The 27,717-nt window shown below is 41.3% G+C and overlaps 1 protein-coding gene across 1 annotated transcript in view; it reads right to left on the bottom strand.

Annotated features, from left to right (window-relative positions):
- LOC132874340 (solute carrier family 41 member 1-like) overlaps positions 1-27,302 on the bottom strand; it is a 30,818-nt gene extending 3,516 nt beyond the window's left edge. The window contains exons 1-8 of the mRNA XM_060910447.1: positions 27,189-27,302; positions 7,840-7,911; positions 7,413-7,557; positions 6,048-6,194; positions 5,983-5,985; positions 2,903-3,047; positions 2,739-2,818; positions 2,313-2,447 (exon numbers count right to left, since the gene is read on the bottom strand). Of these exons, the coding sequence (XP_060766430.1) occupies positions 2,313-2,447; positions 2,739-2,818; positions 2,903-3,047; positions 5,983-5,985; positions 6,048-6,194; positions 7,413-7,557; positions 7,840-7,911; positions 27,189-27,302 (841 nt within the window). The remainder of the gene's footprint in view (positions 1-2,312; positions 2,448-2,738; positions 2,819-2,902; positions 3,048-5,982; positions 5,986-6,047; positions 6,195-7,412; positions 7,558-7,839; positions 7,912-27,188) is intronic.
- Positions 27,303-27,717: the final 415 nt, after the last annotated feature.

The following is a 27,717-nucleotide window of genomic DNA, read 5'->3' as shown; positions in this document are numbered from 1 at the left end:
GCTTTTCAATTAACAGGTGTGCCTCGTCAAAAGTTAATTAGTGGACGAGTTTCTTCCCTTCATAATGCGTTTAAGATCAAACAGTAAATAAGAAAAATACAAATAATAATACAGCCCTATTCAACACCACAACTGTCGTAGTCCATACAGTATTATGTCAAGAACCGCTCAACTAAGTAAAGAGAAATAACATCCATCAGTACTTTAAGACAAGAACTGACTTTCAATTCATAAAAATAAAGAAAAAACACTGAATTAGAAGGTGTGTCCAAACTTTTGACTGGTACTGCATTTGTACAATCACACACAATACAAATACGACCTTGTCTTGCAGTTAATTAATTTAAAAGACTTCCATTTAATTTTACAGACTTTTTTACTTTGTAAAAGTCATTCATTACTCATTACTGTGACAACAGAATATCAGTCTATTTTATTTCTATAGTGTTCCAGGTCTGGATATACAGTGGTGCTTGAAAGTTTGTGAACCCTTTCGAATTTTCTATATTTCTGCATAAATATGACCGAAAACATCATCAGATTTTCACACAAATCCTAAAAGTAGATAAAGAGAACCCAGTTAAACAAATGAGACAAAAATATTATACTTTGTCATTTATTTATTGAGGAAATTGATCCAATATTCCATATCTATGAGTGGCAAAAGTATGTGAACCTCTAGAATTAGCAGTTAATTTGAAGGTGAAATTAGAGTCAGGTGTTTGTCATCCCATTGATTGAAATCAGGTGTGAGTGGGCACCTTGTTTTATTTAAAGAACAGGGATCTATCAAAGTCTGATCTTCATAACACATGTTTGTGGAAGTGTATCATGGCATGAACAAAGGAGATTTCTGAGGACCTCAGAAAAAGCGTTGTTGATGCTCATCAGGCTGGAAAAGGTTACAAAACCATCTCTAAATAGTTTGGACTCCACCAATCCACAGTCAGACAGATTGTGTACAAATGGAGGAAATTCAAGACCATTGTTACCCTCCCCAGGAGTGGTCGACTAACAAAGATCACTCCAAGAGCAAGGCGTGTAATAGTCAGCGAGGTCACAAAGGACCCCAGGGTAACTTCTAATCAACCGAAGGCCTCTCTCACATTGGCTAATGTTAATGTTCATGAGTCCACCATCAGGAGAACACTGAACAACAATGGTGTGCATGGCAGGATTGCAAGGAGAAAGACACTGCTCTCCAAAAAGAACATTGCTGCTTGTCTGCAGTTTGCAAAAGATCACGTGGACAAGCCAGAAGGCTATTGGAAAAATGTTTTGTGGACTGAGACCAAAATAGAACTTTCTGGTTTAAATGAGAAGCGTTATGTTCGGAGAAAGGAAAATACTGCATTCCAGCATAAGAACCTTATCCCATCTGTGAAAGGTGGTGGTGGTAGTATCATGGTTTGGGCCTGTTTTGCTGCATCTGGGCCAGGATGGCTTGCCATCATTGATAGAACAATGAATTCTGAATTATACGAGCGAATTCTAAAGGAAAAATGTCAGGACATCTGTCCATGAACTGAATCTCAAGCGAAGGTGGGTCATGCAGCAAGACAACGCCCCTAAGCACACAAGTCGTTCTACCAAAGAATGGTTAAAGAAGAATAAAGTTAATGTTTTGGAATGGCCAAGTCAAAGTCCTGACCTTAATCCAATTGAAATGTTGTGGAAGGACCTGAAGTGAGCAGTTCATGTGAGGAAACCCACGAACATCCCAGAATTGAAGCGGTTCTGTATGGAGGAATGGGCTAAAATTCCTCCAAGCCGGTGTGCAGGACTGATCAACAGTTACCGCAAACGTTTAGTTGCAGTTATTGCTGCACAAGGGGGTCACACCAGATACTGAAAGCAAAGGTTCACATACTTTTGCCACTCACAGATACAGTATGTAATATTGGATCATTTTCCTCAATAAATAAATAAATAACCAAGTATAATATTTTTGTCTCATTTGTTTAACTTGGTTCTCCTCGTCTACTTTTAGGACTTGTGTGAAAATCTGATGATGTTTTAGGTCACATTTATGCAGAAATACAGAAGATTCTAAAAGGTTCACAAACTTTCAAGCGCCACTGTACAGTTGTATATACACTTTTTTCCAGATCCTAAAGCAAATCCTGTGAAATCTGTACAATCAAAGCAATTTTGTACACTATGACACGATTTTTTTTTTAATGTATATCACATTTACTAGCTAGATCTCGAGTCACTGACATTCCTAGGCATTCCAATCCATCCCATACTAGCCAGATTTAAGGTCTGTTCAGGACAGGTTGGCATGATCGATCATGGTTTTCTTTTGTTACCTGAGCCGAAGAACGTGCTCCAGGGTGTGGGGCATTTCTGTGGAGGTGGATTTGCATCTGCAGTGGGGAGGCCAGTCATGTGGAGGTATGTGGAGATGCGACTGGCCTGGATCGCCACCAGATTAATTCCCACACCTACAACAGGGCAAAAAACAAAACAAAACAGCATTTACTCTCCCTCATGGACTCATTTTCAGATCTAAATAACGAGGTTTAATTTAGTCTAAAAGGGGAACACTATTAAAAACCTTAATCAATTACTGCAATAAACATGAACAATCATTTTAAAGAAACACATTTACAAGTGCTTCTGCAAAAGCAGTCAAATACCTCTGGCTTTGTCCAAATGAGTCTTATTAAAGTGTTAGAATTGAGTGTTTTGCAGGAATACCTAGAATAACTGAATAATACTGATTCAATGCTCACCACTGAAGACCGGAGTGAACACCGCCATTCCAGCATAGTTGGGATTAGACAGAGTTTGGTCCAGGATGAAGCCTTCAACACTAAAAAATGATTTAAATTACTTTAGGATCTTCAACTTGTTGGAGATGAAAGAGCTCAGGTGTGTGAATTGCTCTTTATTGTACCTGCTGATCACCATGGCGATAATCTCAGGCTTCCACCCTGTGTACAGCACTTCTCGGGTGGAGGGGATTCGTCGGGCGATCAGGACCCAGATAGGCGTCAAGGCAATGAAAAATACGAAGACTAGCGGATTGGCGTAAACGTTATCTGTGAGAAACAAAATAACCAAGAAAAGTTTAGGTCGGGGCAAGTCAGTTGTGAAACTGCTTTATTTTTATACAAAGTATGAAAAGTAGCATCTAATGAGCAAGGATATGTACACAAACACGACACAACACTAACCCCAAATCAGACACCTAGTGAGACTAAACACAAACGTTGCTCTGCTCTGGTGGAAAATCATTTGGGTGTAATTTCTCCCTATTCACAATGTCAAATGCCTTTTTATAGTCAATAAAATTAGTATCTAGTGCAGAATTCCACTCTAATGATTGCTCTATTACAATACGGAGAGTGGTAATCTGGTCCACACACGATCGGTTCTTTCTAAATCCAGCTTGTTGGTCTCTTAGCTGGGGGTCCACTGCATCTTTCATTCTGCCCAAGATGATTCTGTTGAACACTTTACCTGACACAGAGAGTAGAGGGATCCCTCTGTCACTGGAACAATTGCTAAGGTCTCCTTTTTTAGGGAGCTTGATGATATAACCCTCTTTCCAGTCTGCTGGTACTTCTTCCTCTTCCCAGATCTTACTGAAGAGTGGATAGAACAGTGCTATGGTGTTGTCTTGATCAGCTTTTAGTGCTTCTGCTGGAATGTTGTCTGGCCCGCTGCTTTGTTGTTCTTTGGTTTCTGTATAGCCTTCCTAATCTCTTCTCTGCTGGGCCTGTCACAATTGATTGGTAGGTCGAATTCTGCTGGATTAATATCAGGGGGATTTGGTGGTGTCGGTCTATTTAGTAGTTTGTCAGAATGTTCCATCCACCTGTTTAGTTGTTCTTTAGTTACAATGGTGTTTCCTTTCTTTATCCTTCACTGGTCTTTGTGGCTTAATATTCTTGCCTGGCATCCTCCTGGTGACGTTATACAATTGCTTCAAATTTCTGTTTCCTTCTGCTTCTTCTGCTAGGCTGTCTATATAATTCCTCTTGTCTGCCTTTGTACCCTTCCTCACTTCTCTACAGGTGTTTGCATAATCCTCCTGTGCCCTTGTTTTTGACATTCTTGTCCAACTATTTATTAATGCTGCTTTCTTCTCTTTCCTTACTTTGACCTTTTGCATGGTGTCAGTAGATATCCATTCTCTGTGTTGAAATTTCTTGCATCACCGTACGTCTTGAAATATTGCTGTTAATGCATCTCTAATATCCTGCCATTGTTTGCCAATGCTGGTTTCCTCATCAAACAGTTCCTGCAGGCCTTCAAATTTGTTAGAAAGTTTCAATCTGTACTCTTTCTGTATCTCATGTGTCTCTCAGCAAGCTCACGGTGTACTTTTGTCTGCTTTCTGTTGTCTCCGTCTGATTTTTCCTTAATTTCAGCTTCAGTCTGGCAAATGGTAGGAGGTGGTCAGATGCTATATCCACTCCCCTTTATACTCTCACATTCAGTAGCAATCTCATCTCATCTCATTGTCTCTAGCCGCTTTATCCTGTTCTACAGGGTCGCAGGCAAGCTGGAGCCTATCCCAGCTGACTACGGGCGAAAGGCGGGGTACACCCTGGACAAGTCACCAGGTCATCACAGGACTGACACATAGACACAGACAACCATTCACACTCACATTCACACCTACGGTCAATTTAGAGTCGCCAGTTAACCTAACCTGCATGTCTTTGGACTGTGGGGGAAACCGGCGCACCCGGAGGAAACCTGCGTGGACACGGGGAGAACATGCAAACGCCGCACAGAAAGGCCCTCGCCGGCCACGGGGCTCGAACCCGGACCTTCTTGCTGCGAGGCGACAGCGCTAACCACTACACCACCATGCCGCCCCTCGAGGAGCAATCTTCTAAACTTTTTCTTTATACATATGTAGTCTGTTTGGTTTTCCATTACCTGGTCTGGTGATACCCATGTTGCTTTGTGAATCATTTTATGGGAGAAGATGCTGCCACCAATAACAAACTTGTTCAATGCACAAGAATCTACAAACATTTCTCCATGACAATGCATCCCTGTTACTTCATCATATTTGGCGTTATCTCCCCCGATCTCTGCATTAAAGTCACCCATCATGATAGTAACATCTTTTTCTGAATACTTGTCTAAAACATTTTGAAGTCTATCATAGAACTCTTTGCGTTCATACTCACTGTCATTTGTTGGAGCATAACATTGCATCACATTCATTTTGATTTTATTTTTCTTCATTCTGAAACTTGCTGCAATGATTCTTGGTCCATGCACCTTCCAATCTATCATCGCTTTTTGTGCAGAGCTTGATAGCACAAGCGCTACACCATCTGTGTGGTCAGCATCATCCTCTTCATGGCCTGAATACAGCAACATCTCTCCACTCATTAATCTTTTCTGTCCTGATTGTATCCATCTTGCCTCACTAATTCCTAGAACCTCAAGCTTATAATTTTTCATTTCTGCTGTTGCTTGGGCACTTTTCCCTACTTGGTACATGGTCTTTATGTTCCATGTTCCAATATTGATGGAGTTTCTAGATGAGAGGAGGGTGTTCAGTCCTGAGGCTTCCCGGGCTTTCTGTGTGAAGTACCGCCCTCATCCAGGACAGAATTCTCACATTGTTCTCCTGCCAACGTTTCTGTAGCGGGTTTTGATTTTATGGAGAAGGGTTGCTGGTCCTTCATCCAACCCTCCTCCTTTCTCATCTGGGCTTAGGACCGGCCATGGCAGAGCTGACTAAAGTTCACTTGCATTAAAAAAGCCTCAGAAAACAGAACTATTCCCAAACTTGATGCTAAAATGTGGTTATTTATTTATTATTGTTCATCTTTATCTTGCAAGAAAACACAAACTGGAACTTTCTCGACCACTGTGCTTCATTTTACATTGATGTCTTCTGTCATACCTTTTCAAACCAGGAAATTCTGAGAAAAATCTGGGAGCATTAAACAATGACAACTGCCCAAAGTGGGAATGTTTCATTCCCTTTCCCACCATGAGCACACTCTACCACAGGGCACAACCAATAAATTGCAAAATCAGTAGATTACCCAGAATCCTCCACTCACCCAGCTCATGGTAGAGTCCTGTGCTGATGCCAGAAAGTAAAGCCAGAGTAATCAAGTCTCCGAGGCTGGCAGCGATGGGCGTGGCCACGTTGTCCGGGTTAATGCCAACCTTTCTGGAGCCGATGATTACGCCGATCATGAGAAGACCTGTTTTGGAGAAAATATTGGCTGTGATGGTGTTGAGATGTTCAAGCAAACACAGGAAAGGCTCTAATCTGTACACAATGAGAGCAGGAGATGTTTGGGGCTTTTGAGGTCTCCTATTCTGCTCTCGTGAAAAAACAGTACATCAGCACACAGTTCCTAAATGTTACATTTGGAATGAAATTCCATAAAAGCTCCATTATCAGTGTGACTGATCGAATATTAAAATTATGTCATCATAGTAAATCCATCCATTCATCTTGGAAGGTTTCAATCATGGACTTGAAATCATTAAATAGTTTGTCACCTTTCTTTCCAGCAACACTTTTTTTTTGCCATAACAAGCAATATAAATGCTCGACAACACAAATCTACTTTACGGCTGTTTCTATGGTAACGTTGATCATATACACTGCCAAAAGCAAAACAAAATGGCTTCTAACGCCTTTCTTCATCTAGTGCACTATATCGCTGATAGGCAGCTATGTACGATTGGCTCAGTAACTAGCTCCCCTGAAGTTTTGCTAATCTGGATTTTGCGGTTTGTTTTTCATTCCAGTTGACAAAATATTCATCTCGATCAGGGTTGAACCTAAACATGTTATTAGTAATATTTTAACCAGCTTGCTGTTTTTAAGTCAACGATACTGTACATTTCAGAATAGGAATTGAAACTAATCCACATGTAGCTAATCTAACAAAAAACATATATCTAGTGTATAAACAAACTAAACTAAATGTTATGAGTCACTGTAAAATCACTAACACACATCTTATTGCTTTTATAAAGTGACAACAAGCCAATATGATAAAACAGTGTTCAATAAACAACTCAAAGTATTAATATTCACGCTACACAATTCTTCCACCATAAAACGCAAAGCAACATGACCGACACATATTACAGTAGTATGGTTGGTATACAGAATACGCAATTTATTTAATCTGATGCGTCACAGGTGAGCGAGGATTTTACACAGCAATTTTTCAAACGTGACTCAGCCAATCAGATTTTAGAACCGAAGCTATACATTTTATATAAGAGCTTTAGTAACATTTTCCAATTGGCTCATTTCTGTAATGTTTAGGACATAATGTAGCTGTTATAGTAAATGTCCCCAATCATATTTCAACCTCCTTTCCTTATAGAGTCTTCTTTATTGCAGAGTTATAAGAGCACTTTCTTTATTGGATTAAACTACAAGATGTCAGTCCTCTCACCTAGCAGCAGGGAAGCGATGACAGCTGTAGCTACGCTGCTTGCACAGAGCAGAACAGCATGACCTATGGTGAATTGGCCCTCTAGGATCCAGCCAAAAATGATTGCCACGATGGAGGCTAGGAAACCAATCACAGTGGCCTGAACCTGTGGTATGAACAACAGGGTCGCATTTACCCATCAGACTTTTCTCTCGCTTAAAATTCCACTACAAACACAAAAGGTCAATGTCTGCAGTTTAATCATGTCACATTCCCACTGTTCCAGAAGTAACATGAGTAGCAGAGGATATTTTATTCTGTCCAACTTTGGATTATTTTCAGAAAAAAAACCCAACATTGTTCATACATTTGATAATCTCAAAGTCACCGTGTATGGTGTATACCAAAATATGTAAACAAGGTTCTCCATTTTTAAAGGGTTCGGTACCTGAATTAGTGCGAGGTTCCCCATGATCATTTTCCACATCTCCTTGGCTGTGTCCATCTGTCCGATATTAGCCTAGAGGGAGAGAAAGCATCTTTACAGCTGCTCCCATGTAGCCTGACCACAGAAAGCTTTCTTTATTGGGAGCGAGAGGATTAGGAAGCTTACTGCTACCGTGTAATATCCAATGTTTTTCAGCAATTTACCTTTCAACAATTAATATTAAGAATTAGCATTGCAACAATATCAGTATTGATCCAGCCATGCATTATCTGTAACCACTTATCCTGTGCAGGGTTGCAGGCAAGCTGGAGCCTATCCCAGCTGACTATGGGCGAGAGCCAGGGTACACCCTGGACAAGTCGCCAGGTCATCGCAGGGCTGACACAGAGAGACAAACAACCATTCACACTCACATTAATCTCAGTATTAATGCATAGCATAATAAAAAAAAAGGTTTTATAGGAGTTTTAATGTTATGCCGTACATATTGCTGTACTTCTGCATTTCCTCTATATAAAGGAGTAACAACAAGAAAGATTTCCCATGGCTAAGTCTATTTTGACATTAGCAAGCGTTTTTCTGCGCGTGTGCCGGACATGAAGCTGCGATTTCAGTGACACAATTATATGAAGATTTTCTCAATTCTATGCAAACCAGGTATGATCTTAAAATAAACAACAACAATCATAAAAGGTTTAGCAGTGAATTAAGCGCCTTTGCTTTCCATGTCAAAAAGTGGTAACAGCTAGTTTTCTGGAGTTAAACTCTTCAGCTGGCTGGTTAGATGATAATATGGGATGCCTGGAATCTCATCTCATTATCTCTAGCCGCTTTATCCTGTTCTACAAGGTCGCAGGCAAGCTCCAGGGCCGCTGACAGCTTTGGCTGGGCCCGGGACAAAATGTTCTGAATGGGCCCCCCTAACAACCCCCCTCCCCGGCCAACCCACACACACACCCACCTCTTTTATCCCAGTCTCTACTCACTCCAACCCTTAAATGACAGGTATTCAAAAACCATTCAACCGGTCAACAACCATTTCATTTTAGCATTTCAACATTTTTACAGTTTTAACATTTTAACATTTCCTTAGTCTGCAACTATTCAGGTGCGAAATGCAATGCGCCGGACTTTTGTTGTGGCAAAGTTGTCAATAAGGTCATTGAAGTCCAGCTTTTTCGCAAGTTCGTGCTCTATAGAGAGCATTGCCAGCCCATTGAGCCTCTCCTGTGACATGTTTGAGCGCAGGTAGTTTTTTATAAGCTTCATTTTACTAAAACCAGCAACCTCACACACATTGTGATCCTGTGAAGTAATCCCCAATTTCACTGAATCTTTCCCCCCTGTACTGTAACGGAATAAGCGGTTACTGTTATTTTGTATCCTTTAACCGAATGCCATTAAATGTATTCCGTTACGCCCCAAGCCTGCATGCGACAGCCCCCGCAATGCCTTCCTAAACTCGTGGATAGTCTACTATAATCACGCGATTGGGGTGCTCTTGAAGGAGCAGCGATGGACGTGGGATTTTGGGCAGGGCTGAGGGCGAACATAATATACTGTGCGTGCGTACTGTCCAGTGTGAAAAGCAGAGAAGAACACACCGCTCGAGAAATGGCGGGATATGATTGCGGGCTAATTTGAATATTCAATCAGATATATGAAACACAATGTTATTAAGCCGTTGTGGTTATGAAATGATTCAATGCCCTGTGTGTTTGATATGGTGTTCAGTGTGACTTGCTCTCCCCTTGTTTGTAACATGAATTGCGTGCCGCGCGTGCCTTGGTTGGGGTTACTGTACGGGGCTGGAAAAAGTTGGCTGTGTCTTACCTGGCTAGTACCTGCTGCATCATCCGAATCTTTTTTAAAATATTTATGCAGTGAGCCCCTGAGTCTCTTGGTTTCTTCCTCTCTTTTTCTCTTTTCTTTTCTTTTCTGTGCTCCTGACTTGTGCATGTTGACAAATGGCACGCACGCTGATTGTCGAAGCGCTATGATCGAACGATGTTGTTTTTTCCCCTTAATCAAAGAGTCAGACCAAACCATTTTTGCATTAGGGGTGGTAGGGGGTTCTTGACGCCTTTTTCAAAGACAATAAAGGCAAAAGATCTAGAAATAATTTATTGAATGCAAATATAGCACATCCCCCCAAATCAACACATTTTGAAATGAAATAAAATAATCGCAACTTCATGAGAGCCCAGTTCTGGGCCCTCCCCATTCCTGGGCCTGGGACAACATACCCGTTTGTCCCCCCCTGTCGGCGGGCCTGCTGGAGCCTATCCCATCTGACTACGGGCGAAAGGCGGGGTACACCCTGGACAAGTCGCCAGGCCATCACAGGGCTGACACATAGACACAGACAACCATTCACACTCACATTCACACCTACGCTCAATTTAGAGTCACCAGTTAACCTAACCTGCATGTCTTTGGACTGTGGGGGAAACCGGAGCACCCGGAGGAAACCCACACGGACACGGGGAGAACATACAAATTCCACACAGAAAGGCCCTCGCCGGCCACGGGGCTCGAACCCAGACCTTCTTGCTGTGAGGTGACAGCGCTAACCACTACACCACCGTGCTGCCCATGATGCCTGGAATATCTTCCTTATTAAGATAAAGCTACTCAGAGGTATTGGTTAGGTTTCAATCAGATGATGTTAGAGGAAACCTTTAATGGAAGTTGTTGCAATGGCTGAAAAAATGTGCTGTGGTGGCTTTAAAGCTGCACCCAAATAACACAATCCAGACCTAATCTGTCAAAAAGCTGTATCTCAAAGCCGACATATCATTACACATTACGTAATTAATAAATAAACATCACAAATAATTTTCTGTGGTGTAAGAGGAATAAAACACTCTGGTGTGGTAACAGTAACTCTCCAGTAATGACGCTCCATGACACTATGATAATTTCAGTTTTTCTCTTATACAGTGTACCTTGGCGTAGTGGTTAGCGCTGTCACCTCACAGCAAGAAGGTTCTGGGTTCGAGCCCCGTGGCCGGCGAGGGCCTTTCTGTGTGGAGTTTGCATGTTCTCCCCGTGTCCGCGTGGGTTTCCTCCGGGTGCTCCGGTTTCCCCCACAGTCCAAAGACATGCAGGTTAGGTTAACTGGTGACTCTAAATTGACCGTAGGTGTGAATGGTTGTCTGTGTCTATGTGTCAGCCCTGTGATGACCTGGCGACTTGTCCAGGGTGTACCCCGCCTTTCGCCCGTAGTCAGCTGGGATAGGCTCCAGCTTGCCTGCGACCCTGTAGGACAGGATAAAGCGGCTAGAGATAATGAGATGAGATAAGACAGTGTACCTTTCGCTTTCACTGTCTAAGAGAACAGCCTACAATTAAACAGTCCATAATTATTGACACCTTTTCAGGTTTACCAATAAAAAAAATTTTACAAAAGGTGAGTTTCAGTTACAGCAGTTATTATTGGTTGATTAACTATTTGATCTTGTCTCATGACACAGCTTGTTACCTGAGATGGAATTTTTTTTAGCACGATCAGCAATTTGATGAAAACCTGGACGTTATCATCGCAGTTAAGCATGGTGGACATGTTTTTACTGATCAAATTCACCGATATTTCATGATCTCCTCGTTGAAACCTACTTTGTTTCTTACGCTTTCATCTGACAGTCGCCATTTTATATCTAAACGCGTGTTTGAGAAGTCACGTGAGGTGTCAATACTAGTGATCACTTTCACCGGTGTTCACCATTATCGACACCCTGTGGAATTAAGTGACATTTACAACTGTGATGGATCAATCTTTGTGTAACATTGTTGAAATAGATGACATACTTTAAAAAATAAAAGTGCTGTGATTTATAATATATATTTTTTCTGATTCATAACAGAATGGAATGTTTATAGAGTATTTGGAATCCTACTGCAGTAAATAGAATTAGACCAGAATTAAATTCCTAGCATATAAAAAAATTACATGCTTGAAAGATTCAGATTTTTCTATTCCATTCAGAATTTTTTTTTTTGCAGTTTGTTGTAAATTTTTACCACATATTACAATATCAGTAGACATTTGAGATTTTAAATTTGCATCTAAAAATATATAAAAAAATCACAGCAAGAAGGTCTGGGTTCGAGCCCCGTGGCCGGCGAGGGCCTTTCTGTGCGGAGTTTGCATGTTCTCCCCATGTCCGTGTGGGTTTCCTCCGGGTGCTCCGGTTTCCCCCACAGTCCAAAGACATGCAGGTTAGGTTAACTGGTGACTCTAAATTGACCGTAGGTGTGAATGTGAATGTTGTCTGTGTCTATGTGTCAGCCCTGTGATGGCCTGGCGACTTGTCCAGGGTGTACCCTGCCTTTCGCCCGTAGTCAGCTGGGATAGGCTCCAGCTTGCCTGCGACCCTGTAGAACAGGATAAAGCAGCGAGAGATAATGAGATGAGATGAGATGAGATGAGATGAGATGAGACGTTTCATATGTTAGATTCTTCAATGTATCCAGTGTTTACCTTGATGACGCTTTGTACACTATTGGCATTATTATAACCAGCTTTATGAGGTAGTCACCTGGAATGCTTTTCAATTAACAGGTGTGCCTCGTCAAAAGTTAATTAGTGGACGAGTTTCTTCCCTTCATGATGCGTTTGAGGTCAAATAGTAAATAAGAAAAAAAAATAATAATAAATAATAATATTAATAATAATAATAAAGCCCTATTCAACACCACAACTGTTGTAGTCCATACAGTATTATGTCAAGAACCGCTCAACTAAGTAAAGAGAAATAACATCCATCAGTACTTTATGACAAGAACTGACTTTCAATTCATAAAAATAAAGAAAAAACACTGAATTAGAAGGTGTGCCCAAACTTTTGACTGATACTGCATTTGTACAATCACACAATCTAAATAATATCTTGTCATGCAGTTAATTAATTTTAAAAGACTTCCTTTTAATGTCTGACTTAAAAAAAAAGTCTTTCATTATACATTACAACAGAATATCCATCCTTTTTATTTCTATAGTTTTCCAGGTCTGGATATACAATTGTATATACAGTAGTGCTTGAAAGTTTGTGAACTCTTTCTAATTTTCTACAACCCTGATTCCAAAAAAGTTGGGACAAAGTACAAATTGTGAATAAAAACGGAATGCAATGATGTGGAAGTTTCAAAATTCCATATTTTATTGAGAATAGAACATAGATGACATATCAAATGTTTAAACTGAGAAAATGTATCATTTAAAGAGAAAAATTAGGTGATTTTAAATTTCATGACAACAACACATCTCAAAAAAGCTGGGACAAGGCCATGTTTACCACTGTGAGACATCCCCTTTTCTCTTTACAACAGTCTCTAAACGTCTGGGGACTGAGGAGACAAGTTGCTCAAGTGTAGGGATAGGAATGTTAACCCATTCTTGTCTAATGTAGGATTCTAGTTGCTCAACTGTCTTAGGTCTTTTTTGTCGTATCTTCCGTTTTATGATGCGCCAAATGTTTTCTACGGGTGAAAGATCTGGACTGCAGGCTGTCCAGTTCAGTACCCGGACCCTTCTTCTATGCAGCCATGATGCTGTAATTGATGCAGTATGTGGTTTGGCATTGTCATGTTGGAAAAGGCAAGGTCTTCCCTGAAAGAGACGTCGTCTGGATGGGAGCATATGTTGCTCTAGAACCTGGATATACCTTTCAGCATTGATGGTGTCTTTCCAGATGTGTAAGCTGCCCATGCCACACACACTAATGCAACCCCATACAATCAGAGATGTAGGCTTCTGAACTGAGCGCTGATAACTTGGGTCATCCTTCTCCTCTTTAGTCCGAATGACACGGCGTCCCTGATTTCCATAAAGAACTTCACATTTTGATTCGTCTGACCACAGAACAGTTTTCCACTTTGCCACAGTTAATTTTAAATGAGCCTTGGCCCAGAGAAGATGTCTACGCTTCTGGAACATGTTTAGATACGGCTTCTTCTTTGAACTATAGAGTTTTAGCTGGCAACGGCGGATGGCACGGTGAATTGTGTTCACAGATAATGTTCTCTGGAAATATTCCTGAGCCCATTTTATGATTTCCAATACAGAAGCATGCCTGTATGTGATGCAGTGCCGTCTAAGGACCCGAAGATCACGGCCACGCAGTATGGTTTTCCGGCCTTGACCCTTACGCACAGAGATCCTTCCAGATTCTCTGAATCTTTTGATATTATGCACTGTAGATGATGATATGTTCAAATTCTTTGCAATTTTACTGTCGAACTCCTTTCTGATATTGCTCCACTATTTGTCGGTGCAGAATTAGGGGGATTGGTGATCCTCTTCCCATCTTTACTTCTGAGAGCCGCTGCCACTCCAAGATGCTCTTTTTATACCCAGTCATGTTAATGACCTATTGCCAATTGACCTAATGAGTTGTAATTTGGTCCTCCAGCTGTTCCTTTTTTGTACCTTTAACTTTTCCAGCCTCTTATTTCCCCTGTCCCAACTTTTTTGAGATGTGTTGCTGTCATGAAATTTCAAATGAGCCAATATTTGGCATGAAATTTCAAAATGTCTCACTTTAGACATTTGATATGTTGTCTATGTTCTATTGTGAAAACAATATCAGTTTTTGATATTTGTAAATTATTGCATTCCATTTTTATTTGCAATTTGTACTTTGTCCCAACTTTTTTGGAATCAGGGTTGTACATTTCTGCATAAATATGACCTAAAACATCAGATTTTCACACAAGTTTTAAAAGTAGTTAAAGAGAACCCAGTTAAACAAATGAGACAAAAATATTATACTTGGCCATTTATTTATTGAGGAAAATGATCCAATATTACATATCTATGAGTGGCAAAAGTATGTGAACCTCTAGGATTAGCAGTTAATTTGAAGGTGAAATTAGAGTCAGGTGTTTGTCATCCCACTGATTGAAATCAGGTGTGAGTGGGCACCCCGTTTTATTTAAAGAACAGGGATCTATCAAAGTCTGATCTTCACAACACATGTTTGTGGAAGTGTATCATGGCACAAACAAAGGAGGTTTCTGAGGACCTCAGAAAAAGCGTTGTTGATGCTCATCAGGCTGGAAAAGGTTACAAAACCATCTCTAAAGAGTTCCACCAAACCACAGTCAGACAGACTGTGTACAAATGGAGGAAATTCAAGACCATTGTTACCCTCCCCAGGAGCGGTCGACCAACAAAGATCAAGAGCAAGACAAAGAGCAAGGCGTGTAATAGTCGGCGAGGTCACAAAGGACCCCAGGGTAATTTCTAAGCAACTGAAGGCCTCTCTCACATTGGCTAATGTTAATGTCCATGAGTCCACCATCAGGAGAACAGTGAACTACAATGGTGTGCATGGCAGGGTTGCAAGGAGAAAGCCACTGCTCTCCAAAAACAACATTGCTGCTAAAACAAAAACAGCAAAAACAGACAGGACGCTCAGGAAACGCACAAACCTCACCGTACAAGACATCACTCAGCTCCTTCAATTCATCGCCACGTCCACATACTTTCAGTTCAGGAATACAATCTACAGACAGAAGGAAGGGTTTGCCATGGGAGACCCACTATCAGCCATCATGTGCGGCTTTTTCATGGAGGATCTGGAGCAGAAAGCACTCACTACAATACCAGCGGAATACAGACCAACACTCTGGAAACGGTATGTGGACGACATATTGGAAAAAGTAAAGAGGGGACACACTCAACAACTCACCGACCATCTCAACACCATAGACAATACCGGCAATATAAAATTCACACATGAAGAAGAAACGGAGCAGTCAATAGCATTTTTGGATTTAAAAATACAACACACAGAAGATGGGGATATCAAAATAAAAGTACACAGAAAACCCACACACACCGACCAATATTTAAACTGGACTTCCGAACACCCCATAATGCACAAAATATCCGTAGTTAGAACATTACATGAACGCACAGCAATAATTACAGATCCACAGGACAAAGAACAGGAGGAACAACATATACAACACGCACTGAAGGCATGTCAATATCCACAATGGGCAATATCCAAAGGGGCGGAACAGGTTAAAAACAACAAAACACAGAAGAAAGAGAAAAAACAAACTAACAAACAAGAACACAGGGGAGTAGTTACATTACCATACATCAGGGGAATAACTGAACGCATTCAAAGAGTAATGAGGAAACACAATGTTAACACACCTGTCAAACCACACACAACACTCCGTCAGATCCTGGTTCATCCCAAAGACAGAATACATCCGGACAACAGATGCAACACCATATATGAGATTCCATGTAAATTATGCAATAAAACTTATATTGGGGAGACAGGAAGGAGTTTCAGCACAAGAAAACATGAACATAAGAAAGAGTGCGAAAAGGAGACAGCTACAAGACAAACCCGAACAATAAAAGAAAAGGCACAACAGGAAAATTATAAGTCAGCTATAACAGATCACTGTAAAAGGGAAAATCACATTATGGACTGGGGGAATGCCAGAGTCATCCGCACAGAAGATAACAAACATCAGCGCTGGATCAGGGAGGCCATGGAGATCCGTAAGCGAAGCCCGAGGACCATCAACCGGGATGAGGGAGCATACATGCTCTCCCACACCTGGAGTGCCATCTTGCAGGGGACAAACAGACAGTAGAAGGCGTGACCGACCTGTCAAACCAGACAGGAAGGCCACGCCTTCAGAAACAGCAGCTGATAAAAGATGCGTCACCAATTAACATCCGGTGACACTCTGAGGAAGACGGAAGTTGTACGTCGAAACATGTCAGGTAAACAAACCCAAAAATTAGATGTCTGATAAAAAAGAAAAAAAAAAAAAAAACTAACATTGCTGCTAATCTGCAGTTTGCTAAAGATCATGTGGACAAGCCAGAAGGCTGTTGGAAAAATGTCTTGTGGACGGATGAGACCAAAATAGAACTTTTTGGTTTAAATGAGAAGCGTTATGTTTGGAGAAAGGAAAAACACTGCATTCCAGCATAAGAACCTTATCCCATCTGTGAAACATGGTGGTGGTAGTATCATGGTTTGGGCCTGTTTTGCTGCATCTGGGTCAGGACTGCTTGCCATTGTTGATGGAACAATGAAATCTGAATTATACGAGCGAATTCTAAAGGAAAAATGTCAGGACATATGTCCATGAACTGAATCTCAAGCGAAGGTGGGTCATGCAGCAAGACAATGACCCTAAGCACACAAGTCGTTCTACCAAAGAATGGTTAAAGAAGAATAAAGTTAATGTTTTGGAATGGCCAACTCAAAGTCCTGACCTTAATCCAATCGAAATGTTGTGGAAGAACCTGAAGCGAGCAGTTCATGTGAGGAAACCCACTAACATCCCAGAGTTGAAGCTGTTCTGTATGGAGGAATGGGCTAAAATTCCTCCAAGCCGGTGTGCAGGACTGATCAACAGTTACTGGAAATGTTTAGTTGCAGTTATTGGTGCACAAGGGGGTCACACCAGATACTGAAAGCAAAGGTTCATATACTTTTTCCACTCACAGACATGTAACATTGGATCATTTTCCTCAATAAATGACCAAGTATAATATTTGTGTCTCATTTGTTTAACTGGGTTCTCCTCATCTACTTTTAGGACTTCTGTGAAAATCTGATGTTTTAGGTCATATTTATGCAGAAATAGAAAATTCGAAAGGAACAATATCTAAATTCTAAACTTTCCAGCACCACTGTACACTTTTTTCCAGATCCTAAAGCAAATCCTGTGAAATCTGTACAATCATAGCAGTTTTCTACACTATGACACGATTTTTCTTTTATGTATATCACATTTACTAGCGGGCGGCACGGTGGTGTAGTGGTTAGCGCTGTCGCCTCACAGCAAGAAGGTCCTGGGTTCGAGCCCCATGGCCGGCGAGGGCCTTTCTGTGCGGAGTTTGCATGTTCTCCCCATGTCCGCGTGGGTTTCCTCCGGGTGCTCCGGTTTCCCCCACAGTCCAAAGACATGCAGGTTAGGTTAACTGGTGACTCTAAATTGACCGTAGGTGTGAATGGGAGTGTGAATGGTAGTCTGTGTCTATGTGTCAGCCCTGTGATGACCTGGCGACTTGTCCAGGGTGTACCCCGCCTTTCGCCCGTAGTCAGCTGGGATAGGCTCCAGCATCCCTGCGACCCTGTAGAAGGATAAAGCGGCTAGAGATAATGAGATGAGACATTTACTAGCTAGATCTCAAGTCACTGAAATTCCGAGGCGTTCCAATCCATCCCAAACTTCCAAGTCAGATTTAAAGTCCGTTCAGGACAGGTTGGAGTGACCGATCATGGTTTCGTTTTGTTACCTGAGCTGAAGAACGTGCTGCAGGGTGTGGGACATTTCTGTGGAGGTGGATTTGCGTCTGCAGTGGGGAGGCGAGTCATGTGCAGGTATGTGGAGATGCGACTGGCCTGGACCGCCACCAGATTACCTCCCACGCCTATAATAGGGCAAAAAAACTCCAACAGCATTTACCCTCCCTTATGGACTCATGTTCAGATCTAAATAATGAGGTTTAGTCTAAAAGAGGAACACTATTCAAAACCTTAATTACTGCAATAAACATGGACAATCGTTTTAAAGAAACATTTACAGGTGCTTCTGCAAAAGTAGTCAAATGCAGTTGAATACCTCTGGGCTTTGTCCAAATGAGTCTTATTAAAGTGTTAGAATTGAGTGTTTTGCAGGAATACCTACAATAACTGAATTATACTGATTCAATGCTCACCGTTGATGACCGGCGTGAACACCGCCATTCCAGCATAGTTGGGCTTAGACAGAGTTTGGTCCAGGATGAGGCCTCCAAGACTAAAAAATGATTTAAATTAATTCAGGATCTTCAACTTGTTGGAGATGAAAGAGCTCAAGTGTGTGAATATCTCTTTACTGTACCTGCTGATCGCCATGGCGATAATCACAGGCTTCCACCCTGAGTACAGCACTTCTCGGGCGGAGGGGATTTGTCGGGCGATCAGGACCCAGATAGGCGTCAAGGCAATGAAAAATACGAAGACTAGCGGATTGGCGTAAACGTTATCTGTGAGAAACAAAATAACCAAGAAAAGTTTAGGTCGGTGCAAGTCAGTTATGAAACTGCTTTATTTTTATACAAAGTATGAAAAGTAGCATCTAATGAGCAATGATATGTACACAAACACGACAACACTAACCCCAAATCAGACACCTAGTAAGACTAAACACAAACGTTGCTCTGCTCTGGTGGAAAATCAGTTGGGTGTAATTTCTCCCTATTCACAATGTCAGATGCCTTTTCATAGTCAATAAAATTAGTATCTAGTGCAGAATTCCACTCTAATGATTGCTCTATTACAATACGGAGAGTGGTAATCTGGTCCACACACGATCGGTTCTTTCTAAATCCAGCATGTTGGTCTCTTAGCTGGGCGTCCACTGCATCTTTCATTCTGCCCAAGATGATTCTGTTGAACACTTTACCTGACAGAGAGTGGAGGGATCCCTCTGTAACTGGAACAAGTGCTAAGGTCTCCTTTTTTAGGGGGCTTGATATAATCCTCTTTCCAGTCTGCTGGTACTTCTTCCTCTTCCCAGATCTTACTGAAGAGTGGATAGAACAGTGCTATGGTGTTGTCTAGATCAGCTTTTATTGCTTCTGCTGGAATGTTGTCTGGTCCCGCTGCTTTGTTGTTCTTTGGTTTCTGTATAGCCTTCCTAATCTCTTCTCTGCTGGGCCTGTCACAATTGATTGGTAGGTCGAATTCTGCTGGATTAATATCAGGGGGATTTGGTGGTGTCGGTCTATTTAGTAGTTTGTCAGAATGTTCCATCCACCTGTTTAGTTGTTCTTTAGTCACAATGGTGTTTCCTTTCTTTATCCTTCACTGGTCTTTGTGGCTTAATATTCTTGCCTGGCATCCTCCTGGTGATGTTATACAATTGCTTCAAATTTCTGTTTCCTTCTGCTTCTTCTGCTAAGCTGTCTATATAATTCCTCTTGTCTGCCTTTGTACCCTTCCTTACTTCTCTACAGGTGTTTGCATAATCCTCCTGTGCCCTTGTTTTTGACATTCTTGTCCAACTATTTATTAATGCTGCTTTCTTCTCTTTCCTTACTTTGACCTTTTGCACGGTGTCCGTAGATATCAATTCTCTGTGATTTAATTTCTTGCATCTCCATACATCTTGACATGTCAATGTACCTCTAATATCCTGCCATTGTTTGCCAATGCTGGTTTCCTCATCAAACAGTTCCTGCAGGCCTTCAAATTTGTTAGAAAGTTTCAATCTGTACTCTTCCTGTATCTCAGGTGTCTCTCAGCAAGCTCACGGTGTCCTTTTGTCTGCTTTCTGTTGTCCCCGACCGATTTTTCCTTAATTTCAGCTTCAGTCTGGCAAATAGTAGGCGGTGTTCAGATGCTATATCCGCTCCCCTTTTTACGCTCACATCCAGTAGCGATCTTCTAAACTTTTTGCAAATACATGTGTGGTCTGTTTGGTTTTCCCTTACCTGGTCTGGTGATACCCATGTTGTTTTGGGAATCCTTTTATGGGAGAAGATGCTGCCACCAATAACAAATTTGTTCAATGCACAAGAATCTACAAATGTTTCTCCATGACCATGCGTCCCCATTACTTCTTCATATCTGGTGTTCTCTCCCCCGATCTTTGCATTAAAGTCGCCCATCGTGATGGTAACAGCTTTTTCTAAATACTCATCTAAAATATTTTGAAGTCTATCATAGAACTCTTTCCGGTCATTTGTTGAAGCATAGCATTGTATTGCATTCATTTTGATTTTATTTTTCTTTGTTCTGAAACTTGCAATGATTCTTGGTCCATGCACCTTCCAATTGATCATCACTTTTTGTGCAGAGCTTGATAGCATACGCGCTACACCACCTGTGTGGGCAGCCGCATCCTCTTCATGGCCTGAATACAGCAACATCTCTCCACTCATTAATCTTTTCTGTCCTGATTCTATCCATCTTGCCTCACTAATTCTTAGCACCTCAAGGTTGTAATTTTTCATTTCTGCTGTTGCTTGGGCACTTTTCCCTACTTGGTACATGGTCTTTATGTTCCATGTTCCAATATTGATGGAGTTTCTAGATGAGAGGAGGGTGTTCAGTCCTGAGGCTTCCTGGGCTTTCTGTGTGAAGTACCGCCCTCATCCAGGACAGAATTCTCACATTGTTCTCCTGCCAACGTTTCTGTAGTGAGTTTTGTTTTTATGGAGAAGGGTTGCTGGTCCTTGATCCAACCCTCCTCCTTTCTCATCCGGGCTTAGGACCGGCCATGGCAGAGTTGACTAAATTTCACTTGCATTAAAAAAGCCTCAGAAAACAGAACTATTCCCAAACTTGATGCTAAAATGTGCTTATTTATTATTGTTCATCTTTATCAGGAAGTGGAGTTGGTTAGTAAGGATGAGGTGAGGGCAGCCATGAAAAGAATGAAGACTGGGAAAGCAGTCGGACCAGATGGTATCCCGATTGAGGCTTGGAGCTGTTTGGGTGAGACGGCTGTGGAGTTCCTAACAAGATTGTTTCATAAGATCCGAGAGAATGAGAAAATGCCAAATGAATGGAGAAAGCGTGTGCTAGTTCCAGTATACAAGAATAAGGGAGATGTACAGAGCTGCAGTAATTACAGAGGGATAAAATTGATGAGCCACACCATGAAGCTATGGGAAAGGGTATTGGAGGTGAGATTGAGAAGAGAGGTAGCAATCTGTGAACAGCAGTACAGGTTTATGCCAAGGAAGAGCACGTCGGATGCAATTTTTACTTAAAGAATGTTAACAGAGAAGTACAGGGAAGGCCAGAGAAAGCTACATTGTGTGTTTGTAGATCTGGAGAAGGCATATGATAATGTGCCGGGACAGGAGTTATCGTATTGTAGGAGAAAGTGTGGAGTGAATGAGAAGTATATTAGAGTGGTGCAAGACATGTACGAGAACAGTGAAACAGCAGTGAGGTGAGCCGTTTGGAGCAACTGAATGGTTCAAGGTGAAGGTGGGACTCCATCAAGGATCTGCTTTGAGTCCTTTCTTGTTTGCCATAGTGATGGATAGCTTGACGGACGAAGCGAGGCAAGAGTCACCATGGAACATGATGTTTGCGGATGATCGTGATATGTGGTGAAAGTAGAAAGGAGGTTGAGTTGGGTTTGGAGAAATGGAGGTATGCATTGGAACAAAGAGGAATGAAGGTGAGCAGTAGCAAAACAGAATACATGTGCATCAAGGAGAATGGGGATGAGAGTGTAGTGAAGATGCAAGGAGTAGACATAAAGAAAGTTGGTGAATTCAAGTACCTTGGGTCAACCGTGCAGGAAAATGGGGACTGCGATAGTGAGGTGAGAAAGAGAGCGCAGGCAGGGTGGAGCAGTTGGAGAAGGATTTCGGGAGTCATTTGTGATAGGAAAGTCCCAGCAAAAGTGAAAGGTAAGATCTATAAGACAGTAGTAAGACCAGCTGTGATGTGTGGATTGGAGACCGTACCCTTAACAAAGAGACAGGAGGCGAAGTTGGAGGTAGCGGAGTTGAGGATGTTAAGGTTTGTGATGGGAGTGACGAGGTTGGACAGGATAAGGAACGAGCACATCAGAGGGACAGCACATGTAGAGAGCTTGGGAATTAAGCTAAGAGAGATGAGACTGAGATGGTACGGGCACATCCTGAGAAGAGATGCAGAGCATGTTGGAAGGAGAATGTTGAGGATGGAGCTGCCAGACACATGAAAACGAGGAAGGCCAAAGAGGAGATACATGGATGTGGTGAAAGAGGACATGAAAGTGGCAGGTGTGGTAGAGAAGGATACAGAAGACAGGGAGCAACGGAGACAAAAGATCCGCTGTGGCGACCCCTAATCGGGAGCAGCCAAAAGGAGAAGTTGTTCATCTTTTGTCTTGCAAAAAAACACAAACTGGAACTTTCTCGACCACTGTGCTTCATTTTACATTGATGTCTTCGGTCATAACTTTTCAAACCAGGAAATTCTGAGAAAAATCTGGGAACGTTAAACAATGACAGCTGCCCAAAGTGTGAACATTTCATTCCCTTTCCCACCATGAGCACACGCTGCCACTGGACACAACCAATAAACTGCAAAATCAGTAACTTACCCAGAATCCTCCACTCACCCAGCTCGTGGTAGAGTCCTGTGCTGATGCCAGAAAGTAAAGCCAGAGTAACCAAGTCTCCGAGGCTGGCAGCAATGGGCGTGGCCACGTTGTCCAGGTTAATGCCAACCTTTCTGGAGCCGATGATCACACCGATCATGATAAGACCTGTTTTGGAGGAAATATTGGCTGTGATGGTGTTGAGATGTTCAAGCAAACACAGGAAAGGCTCTAATCTGTACACAATGAGAGCAGGAGCTGTTTGGGGCTTTTGAGGTCTCCTGTTCTGCTCTCGTGAAAAAAAAAAAAAACCCACACCAAAAACAGTACATCGGCAGACAGTTCCTAAATGTTATATTTGGAATGAAATTCCATAAAATCTCCATTATCAGCGTAACTGATCGGATATTAAATTATGTCATCACAGTAAATCCATCCATTCATCTTGGCAGATCTCAATCATGGACTTGAAATTACTAAATATTTTGTCAACTTTCTTTCCAGCAACACTTTTTTATGCCTCCGCCACCGTAAGGTGCAGGAGGCATTATGTTTTCGGGTTGTCCGTCCATCCGTCCGTCCCGAAACCTTGTGAACGCGATATCTCAAAGGCTAATGAAAGGAATTTCACAAAACTTTCACCATTTGTGCGCTTTGGGACAAACATGAACTGATTAGATTTTGAGATCAAAAGGTCTAAGGTCAAGGTCACTGTGAGGTCAAATGTCTGTCCGAAAACCTCATGAACACAATGTCTCCAAGGCTAATACAAGTAATTTCACCAGGTCAAGATTACTGTGAGGTCAAATGTCCATCCCCAAATCACAACTTAATAAGGCGTGTAGTCTACCAGGCGGAGGCATCCCCATCGACGCCGTTGGCGTCGAGTTCTATCTAGTTTTTTTTTGCTATAACGAGCAATGTACTCGACAACACAAATCTACTTTACAGCTGTTTCTATGGTAACACTGATCATATACACTGCCAAAAACAAAACAAAATGGCTTCTAATGTCTTTCTTCATTAAGTGCACTATATCGCTGATAGGCAGCGATCCACAATTGACATGGCAACTAGCTCCCCTGAAGTTTTGCTAATCTGGATTTTGCGGTTTGTTTTTCATTCCAGTTGACAAACATTCATCTCGATCAGGGTTGAACCTAAACATGTTATTAGTAATATTTTAACCAGCTTGCTGTTTTTAAGTCAACGATACTGTACATTTCGGAATAGGAACTGAAACTAATCCACATGTAGCTAATCTAACAAAAACCATATATCTAGTGTATAATCAAATTAAACTGACGTTATGAGTCGCTGTAAAATCACTGTAACACATGTCTTCTTGCTTTTATAAAGTGGCAACAAGCCAGAATGATAAAATACAGTGTTCGATAAAGAACTCAAAGTATTAATATTCACGCTACACAATTCTTCCACCATAAAATGCAAAGCAACATAACAGACACATAGTAGTATGGTTGGTATACAGAATATGCAATTTATTTAATCTGATGCGTCACAGGTGAGCGAGGATTTTACACAGCAATTTTTCAAACGTGACTCAGCCAATCAGATTTTAGAACCGAAGCTATACATTTTATATAAGAGCTTTAGTAACATTTTCCAATTGGCTAATTTTCCTAAAGTTTAGGACATAATGTAGCTGTTATAGTAAATGTCCCCAATCATATTTCAACCTCCTTTCCTTATAGAGTCTTCTTTATTGCAGAGTTATAAGAGCACTTTATTGGATTAAACTACAAGATGTCAGTCCTCTCACCTAGCAGCAGGGAAGCGATGAAAGCTGTAGCTACACTGCTTGCACAGAGCAGAACAGCATGACCCATCTTGATTTGGCCCTCTGGGTTCCAGCCAAAAATGATTGCCATGATGGAGGCTAGGATATGGGGCGCCGTTTTATGGGGCGCCGTTTGTAAAGCATGTCCGTGCTGAAAATTTCAGCAACATTTTGTCACATTTAGCTTAAAACAGTGCTTTAAAAACGGTGTGAATTTTTCAGACTCCCGTTTTTGCACATTTATAACAATATTGTCATCTTAGAGATATTTTAAATAGTTATATCTAAATGTTAAATGTTACAAATAAATGTTAAATGTTAAACCTAAATGTAAATATATATGTTAAATTTAAATATAAATATAAAAATTAAATCTAAATGTTAAAAGTAAATGTTAAAAGTAAATGTTAAATCTAAATGTTAAATCTCAATGTTAAATCTAAATCTAAATGTTAAATCTAAATGTTAAATCTAAATGTTAAATCTAAATCTAAATGTTAAATCTAAATCTAAATGTTCCACATCTCCTTGGCTGTGTCCATCTGTCCGATATTAGCCTAGAGGGAGAGAAAGCATCTTTACAGCTGCTCCCATGTAGCCTGACCACAGAAAGCATTCTTTATTGGGAGCGAGAGGATTAGGAAGCTTACTGCTACCGTGTAATATCCAATGTTTTTCAGCAATTTACCTTTCAACAATTAATATTAAGAATTAGCATTGCAACAATATCAGTATTGATCCAGCCATCCATTATCTGTAACCGCTTATCCTGTGCAGGGTTGCGGGCAAGCTGGAGCCTATCCCAGCTGACTATGGGCGAGAGCCAGGGTACACCCTGGACAAGTCGTCAGGTCATCGCAGGGCTGACACAGAGAGACAAACAACCATTCACACTCACATTAATCTCAGTAGTAATGCACAGCACAATAAAAAACAGGTTTTATAGGAATTTTAAATGTTATGCTGTACATATTGCTGTACTTCTGCATTTCCTCTATATAAAGGAGTAACAACAAGAAAGATTTCCCATGGCTAAGTCTATTTTGACATTAGCAAGCGTTTTTCTGCGCGTGTGCCAGACATGAAGCTGCGATTTCAGTGACAAATTACAATAATATTAAGATTCTCAATTCTATGCAAACCAGGTATGACACAATAAAATGACGTTCAAATAAGTGGTTCAAATGATTTTTGGACCAGTCCTATGGCGTGTGTATTTGTGGTGTCTAACATTTCCTCTGTTTCTTCAGGTTTCCTCTTGTCCTATCACATAACTTTTTTGGCTCGAGACTGTATCCTTTTGCTTGCCCATTTTTCCTGCTCCAACACATCAACTTTGAGAACTGACTGTTCACTTGTTGCCTCATATATCCAATTGTCAATCGCACACTCTGATTGGCTACTTATAAAATATACTGAGTTACTTTATGCCCCGTTCCTTCTCATTCTCTGAATTGTTTACATCGCACGCCACACCCCTTTTGTGCCGCTGTAGATCGGCAGTTCTTCTTGAACCTGGTGATCGCTTTGTGATGATGTGCCACTGCTGGTATGAACACAGACTCTGAGACAGTCTGATTCTCCAATTGTCAGATTCCTTTATTGCAGCTATTGGCTGTTCATGATCTCAGTGTTCCTTTTGGAGAGAACGCTAATATATGAATAATAATACTGATCCTCATAACAAACAGTAGCTAGCGATCATGATGTTTTCCTCTACGTCCTCCTTGTTTCTACGAATTATCAGTTGGACTAACATTTTTGGAGCGTTCAGTGTAAACATGCTCTTGCAAAGGTCATATGTTCTGGGGAGCCAAGCACACCTTCAGGTATACATCAACTGGGTGTCCGAAGGTCAGGCCAGAAAATTTTAACTGGCAGTCTGAATGAACATCAGATTTCTACTTGTGCTGTGATCTTAAAATAATAATAAACAACAACAAAAGGTTTAGCAGTGAATTAAGCGCCTTTGCTTTCCATGTCAAAAAGTGGTAACAGCTAGTTTTCCGGAGTTAAACTCTTCAGCTGGCTGGTTAGATGATAATACAGGACGCCTGGAATATCTTCCTTATTAAGATAAAGCTACTCAGAGGTATTGGTTAGGTTTCAATCAGCTGACGATATTAGAGGAAGTCTTTAATGGATGTTGTTGCAATCACTGAAACAAATGTGCTGTGGTGGCTTTAAAACTGCACCCAAACAACACGATCCAGATCTAATCTGTCGAAAAGCTGTCTCTCAAAGCCGACATATTACACATGACTACAAATGGATAAAAAGTATGCCTGTAATTAATAAATAAACATCACAAATAATTCTGTGTTGTAAGAGGAATAAAACACTCTGGTGTGGTAACAGTAACTCTCCAGTAATGACGCTCCATGATCATTTTCCTACCCCTGTGGTCTTTTTTTTTATCATACACCGGTTCACTCAGGTTTGTTGGTAATTTGGTGAAACTCACTGCGGTGGACAGTCTGGAGGCCAGTGTCATCTCCAGGTTCCCCTTCAGGCCCAGAAGAGCAGGCACCAGGATAAAGACCTCGTTCACCTCGGAGAACACCGTCCAATGCTGCATGGGGAGAAACACACAGAACAAAATGATCATTTTTCGAACAATGTGCGGTGTTTTGTAATGTCTTAGCTCTTTATGTTATTTTATTTTTTTAATTTCTCGTTTTCTTTCTTTTGTATGTACAAATAGTTACATACATTTTTTATACATGTTCGAAATAAATAAATAAATTAATTCCTTCATTCATCCTTTATCGCATTTCTGAACCATGGCTTAGTTCTGGGTATGATTTTAAACTGCAACCGGTGGTGAGTCTCAGGTCCGGGAAGACTTGAGTATTGGGGAAAGTGGAGTTGCCCCTTAATCACCATTGCTCCCAGATCCGCTCTGACCCGGAGTGGTAGCACCTGCCTGGGTTCCAGCTATGGGTTAAACAGTATATCACTAATAAGGTGCTGGCAGCAGGGCGCTTTTTGGT

Source organism: Neoarius graeffei, chromosome 26 (assembly GCF_027579695.1).
Source record: "Neoarius graeffei isolate fNeoGra1 chromosome 26, fNeoGra1.pri, whole genome shotgun sequence".
NCBI lineage: Eukaryota > Metazoa > Chordata > Actinopteri > Siluriformes > Ariidae > Neoarius > Neoarius graeffei.
This window is presented reverse-complemented; position numbering and strand designations above follow the sequence as displayed.